The 20,996-nt window shown below is 52.8% G+C and overlaps 6 protein-coding genes across 6 annotated transcripts; 4 read left to right on the forward strand and 2 right to left on the reverse strand.

Moving 5' to 3' along the window:
• Positions 1-454: 454 nt before the first annotated feature.
• On the forward strand, positions 455-5,278 carry CKM354_000505100 (uncharacterized protein; the record flags this gene model as incomplete). Its single annotated transcript, XM_044800308.1, has 1 exon — positions 455-5,278. The coding sequence occupies one exon, from the start codon at positions 455-457 to the stop codon at positions 5,276-5,278; it is 4,824 nt and encodes a 1,607-aa protein (XP_044656243.1).
• A 373-nt stretch (positions 5,279-5,651) lies between these two features.
• On the forward strand, positions 5,652-6,638 carry CKM354_000505200 (uncharacterized protein; the record flags this gene model as incomplete). The annotated part of the gene is made up of 1 exon (XM_044800309.1): positions 5,652-6,638. The coding sequence occupies one exon, from the start codon at positions 5,652-5,654 to the stop codon at positions 6,636-6,638; it is 987 nt and encodes a 328-aa protein (XP_044656244.1).
• Positions 6,639-7,413: 775 nt separating this feature from the next.
• Positions 7,414-10,703, forward strand: CKM354_000505300 (uncharacterized protein; the record flags this gene model as incomplete). The annotated part of the gene is made up of 5 exons (XM_044800310.1): positions 7,414-7,560; positions 7,613-8,112; positions 8,175-8,456; positions 8,511-8,620; positions 8,704-10,703. 5 exons carry the CDS (start codon positions 7,414-7,416, stop codon positions 10,701-10,703), a joined length of 3,039 nt encoding a protein of 1,012 aa, XP_044656245.1.
• Positions 10,704-11,739: 1,036 nt separating this feature from the next.
• CKM354_000505400 (uncharacterized protein) lies at positions 11,740-13,650 on the forward strand (the record flags this gene model as incomplete). Its single annotated transcript, XM_044800311.1, has 2 exons — positions 11,740-12,045; positions 12,094-13,650. 2 exons carry the CDS (start codon positions 11,740-11,742, stop codon positions 13,648-13,650), a joined length of 1,863 nt encoding a protein of 620 aa, XP_044656246.1.
• Positions 13,651-13,968: 318 nt separating this feature from the next.
• Positions 13,969-14,755, reverse strand: CKM354_000505500 (uncharacterized protein; the record flags this gene model as incomplete). Its single annotated transcript, XM_044800312.1, has 2 exons — positions 13,969-14,122; positions 14,202-14,755. The coding sequence occupies 2 exons, from the start codon at positions 14,753-14,755 to the stop codon at positions 13,969-13,971; spliced, it is 708 nt and encodes a 235-aa protein (XP_044656247.1).
• Positions 14,756-15,795: 1,040 nt separating this feature from the next.
• CKM354_000505600 (uncharacterized protein) lies at positions 15,796-19,166 on the reverse strand (the record flags this gene model as incomplete). Its single annotated transcript, XM_044800313.1, has 2 exons — positions 15,796-16,119; positions 16,176-19,166. The coding sequence occupies 2 exons, from the start codon at positions 19,164-19,166 to the stop codon at positions 15,796-15,798; spliced, it is 3,315 nt and encodes a 1,104-aa protein (XP_044656248.1).
• Between the last annotated feature and the right edge of the window lie 1,830 nt (positions 19,167-20,996).

Here is a 20,996-nt window from a genome sequence, read left to right on the forward strand (position 1 = left end):
TGCAAAACACGCCAGGATTCACGAAGCGACTGATGGCGCGAGAAAGCATGTGGTGTAGCGTATAGATCGTAAAGCAGTAACAAGGCAGCTGGAGCAGCATCTGAATTGCTACGTAACATTTCAAACCACAGTCTTGATGTGAATGTAGCAGCATTGTGCATATGTCTTCCAACATGTGAAAGTGCTGTGGCTGGCTGCTCAATATGCCGAAGAGCACATGCATGCTCGAGTCGAGTCGCGTGTGGTTTCTTGGCAGACTCCAGTTGTCCGCAGCTGTGTCGATCACGTCGACCCCGTGGAGAGACAGTGCATAGCGGCACGAAACGACACGTATGAAGAACAATAACTTCCTTCCTGCCACGATCCTTTTCTGAGCAGGCAGATATCATCGCCAATGGCTACGTAAAGCCATCTTCACAGGCCACCGAATTCCTGTCGAGTCCTGCACAACACAATGACAACCTCCACGGCTTCAACCCAGGTAGCAGTCGACCCAGCGTCGCTAGTTGTAACAGAATGCATCACCGTCACTTCGGCCATGCGTAAGCATGCGCGCTGGGCACATTCGAGTATATCGTCCATTCTCGGCTCCTCGACGCACTCGCGAACGACCTCCTCCGACCTCACGGCGCAACGAACTCTCCAAGAGCGGGAACGAACGCGAGCGAGCAGCAAGATTGACCTAATAGAACCGTATTTCAGCAACTACAACAATGGCAGCAGCAGTAGAGGTGGTGATGACACCTCGCGATGGGGTCTGCGCGGCAAGAAGGGCCAGTCACTACAGGACAATCCTCTGATGAGCGGGTTCGCAAAGCTGAGAGCTGAGCTGAAGGGCGTTAGAGACATTGAGACGATTGCTACGCCGGACCTCCTGCATCCCTTCCTCCAGGTCATACGATCCAGCAGCACTACCGCGCCCATTACTAGTCTCGCTCTGATCGCCATTACCAAGATGCTGGCATACAATGTCATCAGTCCCAACAGTCCCAAATTCGCCCACGGCATGCAGCTGCTGGCCAGCTCGGTGACCCATTGTCGGTTCGAAGGCGACAACTCTCCCTCAGACGAGGTCGTGTTCCTGCGCATTCTGAAGCTCATGGAGGACATGATATGTGGGGCGTCAGGAGAAGTACTGGGAGACCAGTCCGTGTGCGAGATGATGGAGTGCGCCCTCTCCATATGCTGCCACTTGAGGATGTCCGAGGTTCTGAGAAGGAGCGCTGAAATTAGCATGGTCACAATGTGTCAGACCATCTTCACCAGGCTCAAGACGCTGGAAGCAGAATTTGAGGGTGACGAGGTTGGAGACATGGAGCAAGAGCTGGGCCCTGATGAGATGGAGGCCGCTAAGATTGACTCCAATGGTGATCTTGGGCCTGATAATATGAAGAAGCAAAGATCGAGTCTGACGCTCGATGTACCTGGAACGAATACGGATACACGACCGAGTACGGACATGAACAGCAGTCAGATTGATCTGAGCTCAAGAAGCGGAGAAGAAGAGCCGGAGGACGATGTTGATGTCAAGCCTTATGGGCTTCCTAGTATTCGGGAGCTGTTCAGAGTGCTAGCTGATCTACTGGACCCGCATGATCGACAACGCACAGACACGCTTAGAGTAATGGCCTTGCGAATTGTCAACGTCGCGTTAGAGGTTGCTGGGCCCAGCATCGCGAACCACCCTTCCTTGGCCAGTCTAGCGAAGGACACCCTGTGCCGGAATCTTTTCCAGCTGGTCAGGAGCGAGAACATCGCAATTCTACATGAGTCGCTCAGAGTCGCGGGAACGCTACTTGCAACATGTCGAAGTGTGCTTAAGCTGCAGCAAGAACTTTTTTTGAGTTACGTCGTGGCGTGCTTACATCCTCGAGTACCCATACCGGAAGAGCCCAACATTGATCCTTCGCTATATCAGGGCGTGCCTCACGCTCCGACGCTGACGCGACCACAGCCTTCCACGCCCGGAGGCAACAATGTGCCGTCGAGCGGTCGCTCTACACCCGTGCCTGTTCGAGATCGACAAAAGCTGGGCATGGAGGGAGGCTCGAGGAAACCCGATGCGAGAGAAGCGATGGTGGAGAGCGTCGGCGGTCTTGTGCGAATACCCTCCTTCATGGCGGAGCTCTTTGTCAACTACGACTGTGAGACCGATCGAAGCGACCTCTGCACAGACATGGTCGGACTACTGTCGAGAAATGCCTTCCCTGATTCCGCGACTTGGAGCACGACCAATGTGCCCCCGCTCTGTTTGGATTCTCTCCTGGGATTTGTACAATTCATCGCCGAGCGCATGGACGATGAACCTGTCACTACTGGTCTGCCCGAAGTGCAGAAGCTACGAGAGCAGCGGCAGCGGAAAAAGGTCATTATACGTGGCGCAACCAAGTTTAACGAAAGTCCTAAGGGTGGCATCGCTTTCTTGGCCGCTTCTGGCATCATTGCGGATCCAAACGACCCCCATTCTGTGACGAGCTTCCTGAAGGGCACTACACGGATCGACAAGAAAGTCCTTGGAGAATTCATTTCGAAGAAGTCCAATGAGGCTATTCTCGATGGTTTCATGGATCTATTCGACTTCGGCGACCTTCGTGTTGATGAAGCACTGCGGCAGCTGCTCAACTCATTCCGTCTTCCTGGAGAGTCTGCGCTAATCGAACGGATCGTGACAGTCTTCTGTGAGAAGTACATGAAGGCTGTCCAGCCGGAACAAATCATCGATACTGACGCTGCATTCGTGTTGACGTACGCTATCATCATGTTGAATACGGACCAGTACAATCCCAACGTCAAGGCATCAAATCGAATGAAGTTTGAGGACTTCCAGCGCAACCTCCGTGGCGTCAACGGTGGAAAGAACTTTGATGAAGAGTTCTTGCGCGAGATTTATGAAGCAATCAAAGCTCGTGAAATTGTACTGCCCGAAGAGCATGACAACAAGCACGCTTTTGAGCATGCATGGAAGGAACTGTTGATGAAAGTCAATACTGCTGAAAACCTGGTGATCTGCGAGACGAATATCTACGATGCGGATATGTTCGCTGCGACCTGGAGGCCTATCGTGGCGACTCTCAATTACGTTTTCGTGTCGGCTACGGAGGATGCCGTTTTCCAGAGAGTGATCGCTGGCTACAGCCAGTGTGCTCAAATCGCCGCACGACATGGCATCTCCGAATGTCTTGATCACATCATTCTGAGCCTTGCCAAGATCAGCACACTCGCAACGGAAACTCCACCAAGCACGAGCTTGAACACCGAAGTCCAGGCAAGTGGCAAGAGCATTATGGTGAGCAAGTTTGCAGTGGACTTTGGTAGAGACCACAAGGCTCAGCTGGCAACTCTCGTCCTTTTCCGCATCATCAACGGCCATGAAGACACAATTCGGGATGGCTGGACTCAGATTGTTCGCATTATTGTGAATCTCTTCGTCAACTCGCTTGTGCCCACGAGTTTCACGAGTATATCCCGCGATCTGGATCTACCACCCATACCTTTGCAGTCTCCAGCCCAGGTCATCGAGCGCAACGATAAGAGCAATGACGTTGGGCTGTTCAGCGCTTTCACAAGCTATGTCAGCAGCGTGATGAACGATGAACCTCCGGAGCCGAACGATCAAGAAATCGAGGCCACGTTAACAACGGTTGACTGCATAAATGCATGTCGCTTCGAAGAGATCCTGGGAAATGTCAGCGAGTTGCCGATTGACAGTCTCAAGAGCCTGACCATGTCGTTGCTCTCACATTTGCCAGAACAAGACTCTCCCAGAGTCATCGCAGTGAAGCCAGAATTGCCTGCGCCTACACCGCTGCGAGGGAATGGCACCAAAGTCCGGGATGAGCCTCCTGCATACAACCCTGCTGTTGTGTATGTATTAGAACTTGGCACGATACTTGCGCTTCGTGACGAAGAGACCATCACGATATTGGGACCAGAAGTCGCCGAGGCGCTGACTAGCGTCACCCGCGACACGGACAGACTACACCCGGTGGCGCTGAGTCGAACAGTATTCTATCTGCTCAGCCTGCTGCGAGCAAGTAATGACCACGGGTACATTCGGGCTCCAGTCGTCCTGCACGCGATCTCCTCGTTTCCACAAAACTTGCTCAAACAGTGCGCTTTGCCAATCTTGAAGGGTATATACGGATGTATTTCTGGACCTCAAGCAGAACTTCGCAATGAGCTGGCCGGTAGTCCAGACTTCTGGAACATCGTGCATAATTTGCACCGTGAGACAGATGCTGCTGGGCTGGTTTTCCAGATCGCAGAGAGTGTATCAGATGGCCCGAACGCCGCGATAACACCTGACAATTACGAGGCTTGCGTGGCGTTACTCAATGCCTTTGCTACAGCGGGCAGCATTGGCGCACGTGCCGAACAAGCTGCGCGTGCGGAAGCGTATCCACAATCTGGACGCAGAGGGCAAAAGCCGCCTTCACGCAAGGCCGAGAACGCAGAAGAGGAGGCGACACCTGAGAAGAAGAAGCCCAAGAAGCCCGAAGCCGTCGTCCGTGGTGCTCGTGCCATTTCTCTAGTTTCGCAGCTGGCAGGAAGGGTGCCCCAGCTCATCAAGCAATCGCAGCTCGAAACGGAAGAAGCCTGGAAGACGTACTGGTCCCCCGTCTTCCGCTGCCTTGCTACCCAATCCACAAACCCTTGTCGCGAAATTCGGCAACTGTCTCTTTCCAGCTTACAGCGATGCCTACTCTCTCCCGAGCTCGCTTCACCCGATCACACCGAGTGGACTAACATTTTCTCGGAAGTGCTCTTCCCTCTGATCCAACAACTTCTCAAGCCCGAGGTGTACCAGACCGATATGGTTGGAATGGGCGAGACTCGCGTACAGGCATCACAGCTTCTGTGCAAGATCTTTCTACACTATCTCGTTCTGCTTTCGGAATGGCCTGGTGTTGCGGAGCTATGGTCAGGGATATTGGAAGTCATGGAACGGCTAATGGGCAGTGGACAGCGGGATGGCGGTATCTTGGAGGAAGCTGTGCCGGAGAGTCTGAAGAATATTTTACTGGTCATGGGTTCGGGTGGGTATATGATTCCTCCGCCTGTGGCGGGCAATGATGAGCGGACAGACTTACAGAAAAAGCTTTGGGATGAGACAGAGGTCCGGTTAGAGAGATTTTTGCCGCAGTTGATGAACGAGGTTTTCCCTGAGAGGGGACCGCGAAAGGCTGCGGAGGTTGAGGAGGCGACAGATGAGAAGGAGAAGAGCGAGGCCGAGGAGGTAGTAGAGGAGGACGATAGCGCCGGAAAGGCAGAGGTGTAGATGAGAATAAGCATTTGCATGTGAAAGGTGTAGATGCATAGAAGGGAGTGTATGTTTACAACGAGATGCGCTGAGCGTCTATTATGAGTGTTCCTCCCTACAGCCACCATCTATTCGCGTGCACGCTGCAAGCATTCCAGCCTCATATGTTGTGAGTTTATAGTTGCTCTTCTGTAATGCACGCAACACGTGGGAGAGAACTGGTTCATGGCTAGCTCCGATAATGCCCCGAAACAATGCCGAATCTGCCACCTCGGTTCGTCTTGGATCACTAAAACAATCCACGCTTGCCAGGAGCATCACGAGACAAGATGGTACCGAGTCCAAGAACTGATATAGAAGATCTCCGAGACTGAAGGATATACACCAGGACATGCGCCCTCTGGCGCGCGTACAAGCACTTCAACAAATCTTCCCTAGAAGAGCAGCAAGATCCATCATGGCGTCCACAACAGCATCAACTAGCCATAATAACAGCAGCAAGCAAAAACAGAAACTCCGCATCCTCTGTCTCCATGGCTTTACCTCCAATTCCCATGTCTCCGCATTCCAATTACGTCGTCTCGTCTCTGCTTTTGGAGGACAATCTCCTTATGTCCCCCCACAAGATTCGAATTCCGCATCTTCAGACTCAAATTACGAATACGAATTCCTCTTCGCAAATGGTCCTCACATTGTGAAATATTCTTCTTCCGACTCCGATGGCGGCACGGCGATGGACCCAACTTGGCATGAATTCGTCTTTGGACTTCACGAGGATAGCGCAGAAACTGGACATCGGGCTTGGTGGTTCGCGAAAGACCCGGATTGGAAGAATAAAAAGGAAGGAGAATTCGAGGGGATTGAGAGGAGTTTTGAGGATTTAGGGAAGTGGATTAGAGAGAGTGGGAAAGAAGGTGACGATGAAGGCATTGATGCAATTTGGGGATTTAGTCAAGGAGCTTGTTTAGCGGGGATGTTATGCGGGTTATTGTCAAGGAGAGCGATGGGAGGGGAAGAGCAGCACCCTTTGTTGAAGTTACTGGGTTTGAAGCAGGAACCCGAGCGCCTGAAAGCGGGAATTATTTTCTCGGGGTTTCGGGCAAGGTTTCGGCAGTATGATGGGATTTATGAGGAGGGGATTGGGATTCCGATGTTGCATGTCTTGGGCGAGAAGGATCCTTTGGTGGGGAGTGAGAGGAGTGAGGCGCTCCTGAGGGTTTGCGAGAAGGGTGAGGTTTTGAGATTTGATGGAGGGCATGAGATTCCCAAGAGAGAGGAGGATGTGAGGACTATTGTGGAGTTCTTGAGGAGGGCTCTGGAGGGGGACGAGGTGGAGGCGAGTGAGGTCAGGGAGACGAGGGAGAGGGCTTTCATGTAACAACGACGCTGGAGAGTGTGTTATGACATATTAGACATAAATTGGGTGGCAGATGAATTCATTGTATTCCTGCGTCGGGATCGCAGTGACCAGGTCTCAAGAATACCGTGCGAAGAAGCGTGTAATCGCCTCAGAGACGGCTGTACGTTCTTCGGGAAGAGATATACCTTCTTGATCCTCATCAGCCACAGGTTCACGACTACAGGTCTTCTGCCATTGCTTGTGTGCGCCACCATCTACCATCCGTTCGGCAGCCGGCAAAGAAGCGGTTCGTGTGACGTTGTCGATATTGAAAAGGAGTGAGGTTGAGATCTTCCGGTTCGCAATCATTCTTTGCCGAGCCGTCTCCACATCCCGATCTCGCTGTCAGCATTTCCTGACCCCTCTCACAACAACATCGCCATCACCCGTCCATCTCCTCTGCCCGCAAATTGATCGCCTCATCTCACTCCACGCGTGCCACAACGCCATGCCAATCGCGGAAAAGGCGCAGAAATGTCCTGCATGCATAGCGGGGAACCTTGCAGGCAAGCAATGGCAAGCTATTCTTCCGTTACATCATCCCACGAGCTTCCTGTATCACGACAGCATTGCGCTGGTGCCTGATCAACATCGAAATTTTCCTGGATGGGCAATTAAGATCCGCAATGCGGTGGATGTGATGAGCATCTCGGAGCGTAACGCAGCGAGCGCGAGACGGCTTTCCCTGGACTAAATAGCCAGAGGTAAGTGCAGTTCTGTGTGGTAGGTCCTCTTGTCCTCATCATCATCCGACATGTTGTTTGGCAAGCTATGTCAGGCAGTTTTGCTGTCTGCTGCGGCAGTTCAGACTGCCGCCCTGGCGATCGGCGGCAAGCCCAACATGCTCATTAAGCCCTACAAAAGGAATGAGCCATTGCAAGATATCGTGACGTGGGACGAAGTGAGATTTTAGCACACCTTTGCATCTTGTAGCTGACAGCTGACATGATTAGCACTCGCTTTTTGTCCATGGCAAGCGTGTCTTGTTCTACTCGGGAGAGTTCCATCCTTTCCGTCTGCCAGTCCCAGGACTATGGCTGGACGTCTTTCAAAAGATCAGAGCCCTTGGTTACAATGGTGTATCCGTCTACTGGGACTGGGCACTGCTCGAAGGCAAGCAAGGTGACTTCTCAGCTGAAGGAGTCTTTGCTCTGGAGCCCTTCTTTGCTGCAGCACAACAGGCTGGCATTTACGTTCTGGCCCGACCAGGACCATATATCAATGCTGAGGTAGCAGGTGGAGGCTTTCCAGGATGGCTAGCACGTAGCCCGGCAAAGCTGCGAACAAGAGATCCACAGTTCCTCGAAGCCACAGATAATTATGTTGCGAGCATGTCGAGAATCATTTCGAGGGCGCAGATCACCAATGGTGGGCCTGTCATCCTGCTTCAGCCCGAGAACGAGTATTCGCAGGCTGTGGAGGATACACCCGAGTTCCCTGACTCGGTGTATTGGTATGGGCAGCAAACCTCAATTCTGCGTAGATTTTCAACAACGCTAACGCTCTTCTTCACAGGCAGTACATCGAGGATCAATACCGAAACAATGGCATCGTTGTACCGATGATCAGCAACGATGCGTATCCACACGGCTACTTCGCACCCGGCCCTCCTCCTCTCTACAATGCTACCATCGACATTTACGGACACGACAATTATCCCCTTGGCTTTGACTGCGCCAACCCGGAAGTCTGGCCCGATAACGCCTTACCTAGACAATGGGGCGATTTGCATCGCAACCAGAGTCCAAGCACGCCGTATTCGGTCATCGAATTCCAAGGCGGCGCTTTTGATCCATGGTAAGTCGCAAAGATCTAGAACGACATGATCGATTGGCACGCTAACATGATCAGGGGTGGCCTTGGGTTTGCACAATGTGCGGAACTTGTCAACTCTGCCTATCAAAGAGTTTTCTACAAGAACATGTACAGTTTTGGAGTCACCATATTTAACATTTACATGAGTAAGTGCCGTCGGCGAACCGCATCTCTACACTCCGTGGGCTGTTTCCGGATGTACTGATACTGCTGCTAACAATCTTGACAGCTTACGGCGGAACGAATTGGGGCAATCTAGGCCATCCCGGTGGTTATACTTCATACGATTACGGTGCTGTCATCACCGAGGAGCGATTGGTATCGAGGGAGAAATACTCTCAGGCCAAGCTTCAAGCAAGTTTCCTCTCCGCCTCACCAGCATATTTGACGGCTGTGGCTCAGGACAATGATTATGCAAACGGTTCCTACACTGGGAATGGCGCCATCGCCACAACGGCTTTGCTGGGTGACGAAACGAACTTTTATGTTGTCAGACATGCCTCATACAACACCAACGAGTCGACATCCTACAGTATCACACTCCCGACGAGTCAAGGCAACATTACGATTCCTCAACTGGATGGACAACTGACACTGAATGGCCGGGACTCAAAGGTCTACGTCACGGACTACGACGTTGGTGGACGCAACTTGCTTTACTCGACTGCCGAGATATTCACTTGGAAGGCATATGGCAATCAGCGAGTATTGGTGGTCTACACCGGTCCCGACGAGACTAACGAGCTCGCCTTCTCCGACTGTGGGCATGCGAAATTGATTGAAGGATCTGACGTGACAATTGAGAACAAAAACGGTGCAACTGTCCTAAACTTTCAGACCAGCTCCGACAAGCGTGTTGTCAACTTCGGTCGTGGCCTGACTCTATACATTCTCGATCGCAACAGCGCCTACAACTACTGGGTGGCGGACTCGGGTCCTACTCCCAACCCATCTGCGCCTATCATTGAAGCTGGATATCTGATTCGCAACGCGACTGTTGAAGGCGATGCACTCCATCTGGTTGGCGATCTCAATGCTACCACTCCCATCAAAGTGATTGGTGGCGCTCCACGAGCACTTTCAAAGTTGACGTTCAACGGCAAGGAGATCAACTTCGAGCAGTCTCGCTCCGGCGTCGTATCTGCAACAGTCGAATATGAGAAGCCGAGCTATACGGTACCTGACTTGGCTACTGCAGACTGGAAAGTACTCGACACACTACCAGAAGCTCAGGAGGGCTATGACGATAGCCAGTGGCCAAATGCAGACCTGACATACAGCAACAACACCAACCGAAACCTGACCACTCCGACTTCACTCTATGCAAGCGACTACGGATTCCACACTGGCAACTTGATCTTCCGAGCACACTTTACTGCCACAGGCAATGAGTCTACTGTTTTTCTGTGGACTCAAGGTGGATCCGCTTTCGGCCATTCCGTTTGGCTCGATGGCACTTTCGTGGGTTCCTTCGTTGGCGCAGATCTATACAGTAATACCAACGCAACATACAATTTGCCTGCCACCACAGCTGGAAAGGATACTGTGTTGACGATACTTCTGGACAACCAAGGGCTTGACCAGAACGGCGAGGCGGGAGCGACGACTATGAAGAGGCCTCGAGGAGTACTGGACTTTGCGCTCGCAGGCCATCAGAAGTCTGACGTGAAATGGAAAGTTCAAGGAAACCTCGGTGGCGAATCGTACAGAGATCGTGCGCGTGGTCCGCGAAATGAAGGCGGCCTCTACGCCGAGCGACAAGGCTATCACCTCCCGGGTGCACCAATCGACAGCTGGAAGTCAAGTGGTGGTCCATCCGAAGGCCTTTCAGCCCCAGGTGTCGCTTTCTACGCCACAAACTTCGATCTCGACTTCCCTGTCGGTTACGACATTCCTCTCGCCTTCTCCTTCAACAATGCCACTTCGAACGGAACCTCTGGATCGGGCGACCAGACTAGTGTGGCATATCGTGCTCAGATCTACGTCAATGGCTACCAGTTTGGCAAGTATGTGCACAACATTGGTCCTCAAGATGTCTTCCCGGTGCCGGAAGGCATCTTCAACCACCGCGGCAGTAACTATGTGGCGGTGAGCCTTTGGGCGCTCGATGAGGGTGGTGCCAAGATTGATGGGCTCAAGCTTGTTGCAGGACCTGAAATTCAGACTGGATATGGCTCCGTTGAGGCGAGTCCTCAGCCAGGCTGGGAGGAACGTGAAGGAGCGTATTGAGAAGCCTCTTTGCTGACAGAGGGTAGCTAAGCAATCGTGTCTCCGGTAGCTCTTGCTGCGCGCTCGCGCCTGTTTCGCAGGCTAAGAAGCAGACAATGCCTTCCCTTTCCGGCAACAGGTGTGCTCTCTCGAATCACTTCAATTTCAGTTGTTTGCATCTCAAAGAATACCTTGAGTTGAATCTTCTGGCCGTAGCTTATCTTGTGAGCTGCGAAGCCTCGAATCTCTGAGAGAACGTGTGGTCTTTGACGACTTGCGACACCCACGACCTTGCTGAAATGGCGGGTTCGGAACTGCATCGTCAGCTGATACTGCCCAAACGAGCCTTTGACTTGGTTTGCGACACGATTGGGACTTCCGGCATGGTATGTATAATTATGGACTGTTCACTAAACCGATTGAGGATCAGTGAGAGTCCGGAAAGTTGGAGCAGGGATCAAGGATAATCGCAATGGCAGAAGAATGTTCTCGTACACACTAATGGTCACAGGCTCCTCCAGTCATCCATCCCATCCTCCACTTCGCCCGACGGTCCTTGATCGAGACTCTTTGACAAGAAGTGAAGAAGGCTTGTGTGCCGAACGGATCTGATCTAAGCCTACCTCCCATCGTTCGGATTGAGGGTGTTTGCCAGTGCCGACATTGCAGCCTCACTAGCCTGGCTATGCCCTGGTCTCTCGGCACCTTTGCGCGTGGTCGACATGGGTATGTAACCTTACTGCCGGCCTTCAATCTGCTCAGCGGGCGGATCCTATACGCTGTGTCTTGGAAGTCACCAGAAGTTGACAGGCTCAGCATGAAGGTGCAATTGCTCAGGACCAGGCCACGCAACATCGCAAGATTGGCTGAGACGCATGGCTATGGACACGGTGTGCCAGGGAATGCGAGGCTGGTGAGAAACATCATCAACGCGTGCATAGCCCTTCCCTTGACAAACTCTACTGCCTACACCCTACACTCTCTTACTATTTCTGCTTCACGACGCTCATTCTACCTGTTTCGTTCATTTTGACACCTCGTATTCTCATCTGCCACCATGTTGGCTACCACGCTGTTTGCCGCTGTGGCATTTGGCGTTTATGCCAATGCCAGAGTCTTTGCCCGCCAGCCGGGACAGTTCGAAAGCTGCGTGGCCCAGGCCGTGGGTAACAATGCTCAGCTCTATGCTGTGCCAACCGGAGCGAACTACAACACCTCGTTGAACGTCTACAACTTGGACCACATCTACACTCCATCTGCGATCGCTTTCCCCACTAGCGCCGAGCAAGTCGCAGCATTGGTGAAATGCGCTTGCTCCTCGGGCGTGGCAGTACAGTCACTGTCCGGAGGACACAGCTACCTGGTATGCTTGATGACTGAACACAGATGAACCAATATTGACAGGAGGCAGAATTTCGGTTTGGGAGGACAGAACGGCTCGCTTTCGATCCGTCTAGCCAACATTAACCAGACTTCATACGATGAGTTTGCAAGCCGACTCACCTTTGGCACCGGAAACCTGCTCTCTGGACTCACTACAGCTCTCCAGTCGGCGAACCGCACCGCCGCTTACAGTGGTATCGGTTCCATCGGTACGGGTGGCCACTTCGCTATTGGTGGACTCGGTCCTCTTTCCCGTCAACACGGTCTTGCCGCTGACCAGGTTGTCGAAGTCGAGGTTGTGACCAAGGATGGCCAAATCGTCAAAGCATCTGAGGATGAGAACGAAGACCTTTTCTGGGCTGTGCGTGGTGCTGCTTGGTCTTTTGGTATCGTTACCTCGATCACCATCGACACAGTTCCAGTGGTCTCATCGACCTCGTACTCGTACATCATTCCCGGCAATGCATCGACCCTCGCGTCTGTCGTATCTGCTTGGCAGGAGATTGTCTCGAACGAGAACTTGCCACGCGAGTTCGGATCTACTGTCTACATCTGGGAGGGCTTTGTCCTGATCACCGGATCGTACTTTGGATCTCAAGAGGATCTTGATCGCGTCGGCCTGGATGCCTTCACCCAGAACGCCATTCCAACCAGCGATGTGCTCAATGCATTGGACTCATTGAACGTCACGGCAGCTGCGAGCCTGCTTACCATCCTCGATGACGCTGGGCTCCTCGATGCCATCATCAGTCTCCCACGCGAAGATATCTACCGCATCTTCCAAGGCATCCTCCAGATCCTTCCAACAATCGAGACCGGCAATTTGACAGCGATCCAACAGGCAGCAACTGCCACTAACAGCACTCTCCTGGGTGCAGCTTTCGCCTTCCTCCCCGCCAACACCACTCAAGCCCTCTTTGGCAACCTCACTTCTTCCGGTGTTCTTGACCTTCTCAGCAACCAGACTACGCTCACCGAGCTGGCACCCCTGCTGCTGAACATCAACTTCACCACCATCGTGGAACTCGTAGACCAGGTCGAAGAAGCAGGCTTCCTCCAGCTCCTCGGAAGCGGGTCAGCCAAGCTTTCTGAGCTCTTCTCCGTCCTCTTTACTTCCCATCTTCCAACTCACTTCTACTCCAAGTCTCTCAAATTTACCGAGGACACCTTACCTTCCACTCAGGCCACAGGAGAAGTCGTCGAATACATCCTCAGCAACACCACCGACCGCGGCACGCCACTCTGGTTCGTCATCTGGGATCTTGGTGGAGGGGCAATCAACGACCCAGCTCAAGATGATACTGCGTACTGGCACCGTGACGCTTTGATCTGGCTGCAGAGCTACACCGTCAACCTCGCCGGAGCGGTCAGTGCCACGCAGAAGGAGTTCTTGACACAGGTCAACGAGAAGTATCAGTCCTTGGTTCCGGGTGTCGATGACAGTGCTTACGCTGGTTACGTTGATGATGCGCTTACAGACCCGGTCAAGAGCTACTGGGGAGGTAATGTGGAGAAGCTCAAGCAGATCAAGGCGAAGTATGACAGCAGCAACATTTTCCGCAATGGACAGAGTATTACGGCATGATCTAGCTGGCAAGAGAGCTCGCTTTCACGGGCCAAGACTAGAACGCATGGAATCGAGTTATGCAGCACCATTGGCAATGTGAAAACATATCTTGTTAACTATGTTAGCGTGGTGATCGACCTTTGGTGTCGGCTTTCACATGCATTGCAAGCGACCTGATCTACTCTGGTCAATCCGAGCTGCGGTATAGCTCGATCGACGAGAAAATTTACGTCACCCTCAGAGAGACCACAAGTGGAATGAGCGATTGCTTTTGGCACAACAGTATATTTTCGTACAGCCAAATACAACACCAGAGTATAGCAAAACCCTCAGATCTCACAACTTTGCTTTTGGCTTTTGTGTCTTCGTGATACCCAACCACCTCCAGAGTAGACCCCAACCCTTTACATCAACGGGCGTACTCTCACTCTTGACAGGTCGTTGGCTATTGGTCTCTTCCTCTACAGCCTGTGTTTGCCCAGAAGTCAGCCTTGAAACGCCCCAAAGTATAAGCCCGCGTTTTCAGTAGCGAAAAACAACGCAACTCAATAGGGTAGGGTAACACTTACTTTGACTTGGCCGTATACGAAGCCAGAGCATCCATCAGACCCGGGTTCAAACAATCATAAGGCTCCAACCCCACACTCTTCAACTTCGACCTGACCTGATCCATCTTACCCGCATCAAACCCTTGCTCAATAATGCTACTCACAAAAGCCGCAAACTGCGGCTCTTGCCATCCTTGCTCTTTACTGAGCTCCACATGAATGAAATCCAAACCCTTGAAAGCATGATCTTTGACGATGCGACCGTACAAGTGTACGCCACATTGCTTGCAAGCATTGCGTTGGATTGCGGCGTTGGGGTCGATGATGGAGAGTTTGTTGGCGTTGGCTACGACTTTGACGTTGTCGACTGGGACGACGCCGACGATAGAGAAGAGGGCTCCGTCGGGTTTCCAGCATTTGGAGCAGCCGCAGGCGTGGTTGTGGGCGACGTTTCCGGTGATTTGAACTTTGACGGGGTCGGAGCGGCAGTGGCATTGGAGGGTTCCGCCGCTGAAGTTGGGGTCGCCTTTGGCGAAGCCGTTGTTGATGTCGGGGTGAAGGTTGATGTAGGACATTTTTGCTGTGATAGAGCTCGCTCGATGTGTTCTTCGTCTGTAGGAAATTCGTGCAGAGAGGTCAGATCAGCAGAAAAAGATGAACAGGCAACGCAGTACTGAAATCCTCCCCTCAGCGGGACAATCGGCGTGCTCTAATATGTAGTGCTGAGAGCATTCAGCGTTCAACAAGGATATGGGATCCAACCTCAAGGCGGGGTTTGCGCGTATCCGAACACCTCCCAGGAGAGCGCAGGACACGACTGGGGCATTTCAGCAAATGAGACCAGGGAGAGGTCCGCATCGCCTGGGGATCGCGATGCCAGTCGTGTGCAGCATTGGCTGGTCGCGGACGGTATTGGCATACAAAAGAGGGGAATGCGGAATCATCGCGGGTGTTGCAGAGTCGTGGAGCTTCGAGCTGGGGCCTGTGAGCCTGGCAATGCATCCCGAAGCGAAGGGAAAATCCGGGTGGAATCACTTGCCCTAAATGGCAATGGGGAAACTTAGTCCCGCCAACAGCGACACATGTCAGACGCCAGGCTGATAAGTTGTCAGAGTGGATTTTGATGGCGACATATGTCTATTGATGAGGTAGTTGACGCTGTTGGCGAGCTTTGAAGGACGTCGATGGTAGGTCCATGGCTTCGGCCACAACTCCGGCGAGGCTTGGCTTCGAGCTGGCTTGTTGATGCAACTTCTCTTCTGGATCTTCAGTACATGGCGGTATGCGAGAGCGTGAAAGTTTGTGGAGGACAAACAGGAGTGAGCTTGAGCTCCGAGGAGGTGTTGTTATATATACAAGATGGCCCGAGGTCACGACCTTAATGGACTGCAAAGCTGCGGATCTTCCCGGGCACTTGTGAATGACGCTCTGGTTGACAAACTAATCATTATTACACTTCATGAGGCCTACAAGAATATATGCTTCGTCAACATCATCTCACACTCCGCCACAGCCGTGAATCGAGTGAGTTCGTTGGCATGTAAGCGCAACAACATTTACCGCAGAGCTCAGCAACCCCACGTGCCACTCCACGCAGCCCGGCGCGGCATGCTCCTCAGAACCATCTCCGAATCCAGCCCCTCAGCATGTCTCCGGTAACCGGTTTCATTTCATTCAACGCCCAACTTGCTCGCCTGCTCTCCAGCGTGTCTAATCTTACATCCTCAGCTGCCAATAAACTTCGATAGAAGTTGGCAAGTTTCACAGCAGGATATCGATTGATATCCTGATCTCCCAGTCTCGTCAGCTTGTCAATCCATTCCTCAAATGGCACAGTCTTTTCGACAGCGAGGCTAGACTGCACAGCGGGGAGAAGAGACTGCCAGGGTGTGGGTCGTGGGTTAACAGCGTGATAGATCTGAGGCTGGTTTGGCGATTCCTGTTTGATGTTAGCATCATTGCTAGACGTGCTGCGACAGAGGATCAGCTGCTTACAAGCAATTTCTTTCCTGCATGCCCGACGAAGTCGAGGACGATCTTTGCAGCAAGATCAATTGGTACCCAGTCAACGTTGTTGAAAGAGCCCAAGGACGTCGGGAGGCATCCCATATTTCGTGAAGAGACCACGAGTGTCGGTAGCCACTCATTTCTCTGCCAATCACCTTCTCCTGGGCTTGGTCCAGCGATCTGACCAACTCTGCATATGGCACACGGGATACCTGCGTCCTTGGCAGCAGTGGCGAGGATTCTTTCCGCTACAAGCTTCGACTGTCCATAGCCTCCTTCCGTAGACGCTGCAGACCAGTCTCCAATGGGCTCTTCAGGAACAGGTCGAGGTCTGCCGTCAGCACCTTGAGGCTGCCGTAAGCTGGAGACAGCGCCGACGGAGGAAATGAAGAAGATCATAGCGCCATACTTTGAACGAGCGGAGAAGTCCACGAGCTGTCTCACGCCTTGTATATGTGGGCTGTCAAAGTAGGTAAGCGGGAGGTTGAAGTTAACATTCCACGCATTGTGCAGAACGTGCGTCGCTCGACCCAAAAAGTCCTTGTACTCTGAGATGTTGAGTCCGAGATAGGGTCGCGAGAAGTCGCAGGCGGCAAAAGTGACAGTCTTCTTCTTGGCAAAATTTGCAGACATGCCTTTGCGGATCAGCGATCGGGCTTGTTCTTCTTCGGCATTGACACGTCGGTTCAGGCAGATGACTTCTGCGACTGTCTCATCGCGAAGCAGTGCATCGAAGAGGTATGTGCCAAACGAGCCTGTAGAGCCAGTCAAGACGACAACCTTGGCCGCGTGATTGGCAGGGAGCGGCGATCGGGTCGTGATTGGTAAGTTGGCCGTGTACTTCTCGAAGATCCTCTGCATCTGATCTTCCGCGGCAAGCTCTTCTGGGGCATCGCCGCACAGGAAGGCCGCCAAGCCAATCGCTGTAGGATTCTGATAGACAGCTTTTGGGGCGATGAAGTATCGACCTTGATCGGTCGTCGATAGCAGGCGCTGCAACTCACGCACGATAGTCGTGACGCCCAATGAGTCTACACCAGCAGAGAAAATGTCTTGGTCGACAGCGACAGTGAGACCAAAGACGTCTTTCAAGATGTCCAGGATGCGACGCGCCAGCGAGATGGTATCGAAATCTCCCCATCGGCCAGCAGGGCGTCCAATTTGGTTTTGCTCATCAGAGCGCTTAGTCGTGGTGACAAGTGCTCGGGATGTGACCGCAACTTCAGAGCTTGGGCTGGAGACAGACTCGATTGAACGAGGTCGTGTTGGGCTGACAGAAGTATCGCTTGGCATAGAAGACAATGAAAATGCGGACGCTTTGGAATCTTTCCGCTCAGCGATGGGGCTCTCATACAATTCCTCAAGCTCCTTTTCGTAGAGCTCGACTGATGCTTCACGCTGCACTGTACCCTTGCCAGCTCTCGGGAGAGGTTTCCGGAGCGATGTGACCAAGATCATGTCCTTCATGATGCGAGCATGGGCTGGACTGTTGGCATTGACCTTCTTGACATGCGGCCAGATGGCTTCTATGAACGCTTCGGCATCGACTGTATGTTGGTTTGGCTCGACTAGCAATGCAGAATTTGGCCGGCCGGTCCCACAGACTAGAGCAGCCGAGATGGCAGAATGACCATTGATCGCATTCTCCATTGTTGTAGGGTTGTACTTTTCGCCGGTAGAGTACACGATGATGTCGTCGTTTCGTCCCTCCCACTTCCAGAGACCAGGTTTGGTGGGATGCTTGGAATAGAGGTCTCCGGTTCCATATTCGGTGCGCTCTGGATAAGTGTAGAACGCGACTTGGTAGTCCTTGAATGCCTCATTACGGACGAAGAACAGGCTGAAAAGATTGTCTGCCGCTGGTCGCATCTCGATTCCCAGAACCGGTGAAAACTGTATGTACTGCCAATCTCGATCATCAGTAAATTCACATGGCAGAATGCCAGACTCAGTCATGCCCATGATACTGGCGATGTGAGAGCGCCTGCGGATGTCCTCTCCAGCAGCTTCAGGTAGTGGGCCTCCGCCAAATGCTACGCAGTTGAGCTTGGACAGGGTCTCGAGCATTCTCCGGTCTGCAGCCATGTCCGCAAGAATGGAGGGAGGACTGGTCAGAACGTGAACTCTTGTTTTGTCGATGATGTCTGCGGCCATTTGTGCATTGGGAGGCACTGATCCAGCCGTGGGGAGTATCACAGTGAATTGGTTTTGAATCGCTGCCATAAGGATGTTTATTGCTGCCATGTGGAAAAGGGGAAAGGTGACCAACACGCGTTTGCCGGACCACTGGCACAGATGAATCTTTCCATAACCCAGGTCGGGAATTTGTTTCCATTTCTCCATGGCCAGAGCATTTCCATGTTTGATCTTGATCGGCTTGGGAAGTCCAGTGGTGCCCGATGAATGCAGCCCCACCAGTGGCTCTGTTGCAATGGTCCTGGGGCTCCAATGCCAAACGTACGGGTTTGGGGCGAAGGAGAGAAAATAGTCGAGATCAGGCACCTCAAGACAGGCTAGCGATTCTGCCTCAATGACGCCCTGTAGATCAGATCTTGCGGAACCACCTTGTGGAAGAAGCAGGATTTTGCAGCCGTATCTTTGGAAGAGGTGCCGCTGCGCATCGGCGTCGTTTCTCGGTGAAGGAAAGAAAGCCAATCTCCCGGTCTTGCAGCCGGCGAGCATCAGGATCAAGTATCGCAAGTCTGGACCTGAGCTCACGTAGGCGAACGTTCTTGACAAGTACAGGTGTCGCAGACGTTCATCTAGCCACCAGGCCGCCTTGTGGATGGCCACGGATAGCTGTTTGATGGATATGGTTTTTGAGCTTCCATCGCTAGGCGATACGATCTCTGCAAATGGACGGTCTGGATCCTTGGTCGCGAGATGGTCAATGTATGCTGGCAGTGGCAGGCTGGTGATTTCTTTTGGTTGTGCCATCGCCTTGGTCCGAGATATGATGGTTCGGAGTCGCGAGGTCATGAGAAAGTGGAATATTGCAGAAGGCGACGACTATCATGGCCCTCATATCTCGTGTGTGTAGCGTGCGACACCTGCAGGCCATTACTGCCATGGATCGACCTGGTCGCTCCAGTTCCGAAATCCTCTAGGACGGACTTCCATGTCATCGGAGCGTCGAAGTCAAGGATCACCAAGCTGTACTCCGCACGCAACCATGTGCCTCGCCTCTCAAGGTTTGAGCGCAGTCCTTTCAAAGACGGATCGTTGGCAGACTGCAAGTTGATGCTGTTGCAAAGTCAGTGCAGTCAAGCAGAAGACTGTCTCTGCGCCTGAACGACGAAGCAGATCTCTGTGGTGAATCATCTGCACTACTCTCTTCACCATCAGCTCACCTGAGAGCGCAGCAAGACTACGGCCAGGCACTCTGAACCTTCCTGACAACCCACCGATCTCCTCCGGCGACCGGAAAGGCTTCCCGACAGGCGCCGAAGCAGGACGACATGTCGTAGGGATGTGCATTGATTCAGAGAACGGATATCAAGCGGACATACCAAGCGGCCACTGCCACTGGAGAATTGCATTGCAGAGCAGCGCAGAGCAGTGCCAGTCTCATCGTGCTCGGGCGAAGACGCGTCTTGCGGATTGTATCTTGCTGCATTCAACCAGCAAGAAGTGTCTCGTCTTTCCCGCTGTGCGAGTATGGCCCTGAAGCGCTTTTCGGCGCTGGAGCTTGCCGCTGGAGATGTAGAATGACAATGTCGTCTGTTTCTGCGTTCAGCATGATGACTTCGATGTGGTTGATGTCAAATAGAAGAAAGGGAACGTGTGGTAGACGCGATGGCGGCGGCGTGAAAAACACCTGGGACGGCTGAAATCTAGGCAAGAGACAGCCTTCTCCTGCTCTTTCGCATAGTCCCACAGGTGATGATCTATCGCCCGTCTCGTGCCCTGTCTCCCGTGGCATATCTCTGACCAGTCTGGTACCGAGACACCTCTCTGCGCTGTCTGTTGTGCGGATGCACAGCTACAAGATGGCACGGTATCTGGATCTCGAGGCCGCGAAAGGCTGATAGCCCCAAGCACGAAGAGCACGCTGGATTGGCTCTGCGGATCAAGTTGCTGATGGCACGAATGAGAAGGTCTGGCTGAGGTGTGCTCTTCACAAAGGAGCCAACCAGCTGGAAGCCGCCAAAATCGGGCACTGCGTCCACAGACTTGCAAGCGTGCTGCATGCAAGGACTCAGCTCATGCGAAGAATCTGCGATACGAATGGCGGCGTGGACAGCTTTGCGCCTCAAGAACATGCCAACTTCTCAGCCTGACTGGAGCGGTGAGAAACGCTTCGGAAAACCCGATGTCACCAGCCATTGGCGTTCACGAGAGAGCTCCGTGCTGCTCATGCATTGCTGAGCCGGTGCGGATTGGCCTGTATTATGCTGGAAGGCTAATGAAGTGCTGTCAAGCCACCTGAGAAGACTTATCTCGACCGCTATGCGACGCGTATTGTGGCTCTGTCGGGGCTTCCGAACGGGCGCCACCACGTGGTCGACTCGTGGTGGAGAGCATGCAGCCTCGCAAGCTATGGACTCAGTTCATGGCGGCGGATCAACCGTAAAGCCCTCAGGCAGGATCCGCACCAGACGACGGCAGAGGAACAATTACATCTCGCTCCGGTCCGAGCCCAGCGCACATGTCTTACACGTACACTTCCCAATCTTCACGCTTGACCTGGCTCTACATTATACACTCCAGCTTACTTGCGACAAGACAGAGGCGAAGCTGTGCAGTACAGCATACTGGCAATCGCAATGACTCTTTACGTAAATCTTGGTCACAACGACGCTGGCTACA

Source organism: Cercospora kikuchii (genome assembly GCF_019650295.1).
Source record: "Cercospora kikuchii DNA, contig_00003, whole genome shotgun sequence".
Classification (NCBI taxonomy): Eukaryota; Fungi; Ascomycota; class Dothideomycetes; order Mycosphaerellales; family Mycosphaerellaceae; genus Cercospora; species Cercospora kikuchii.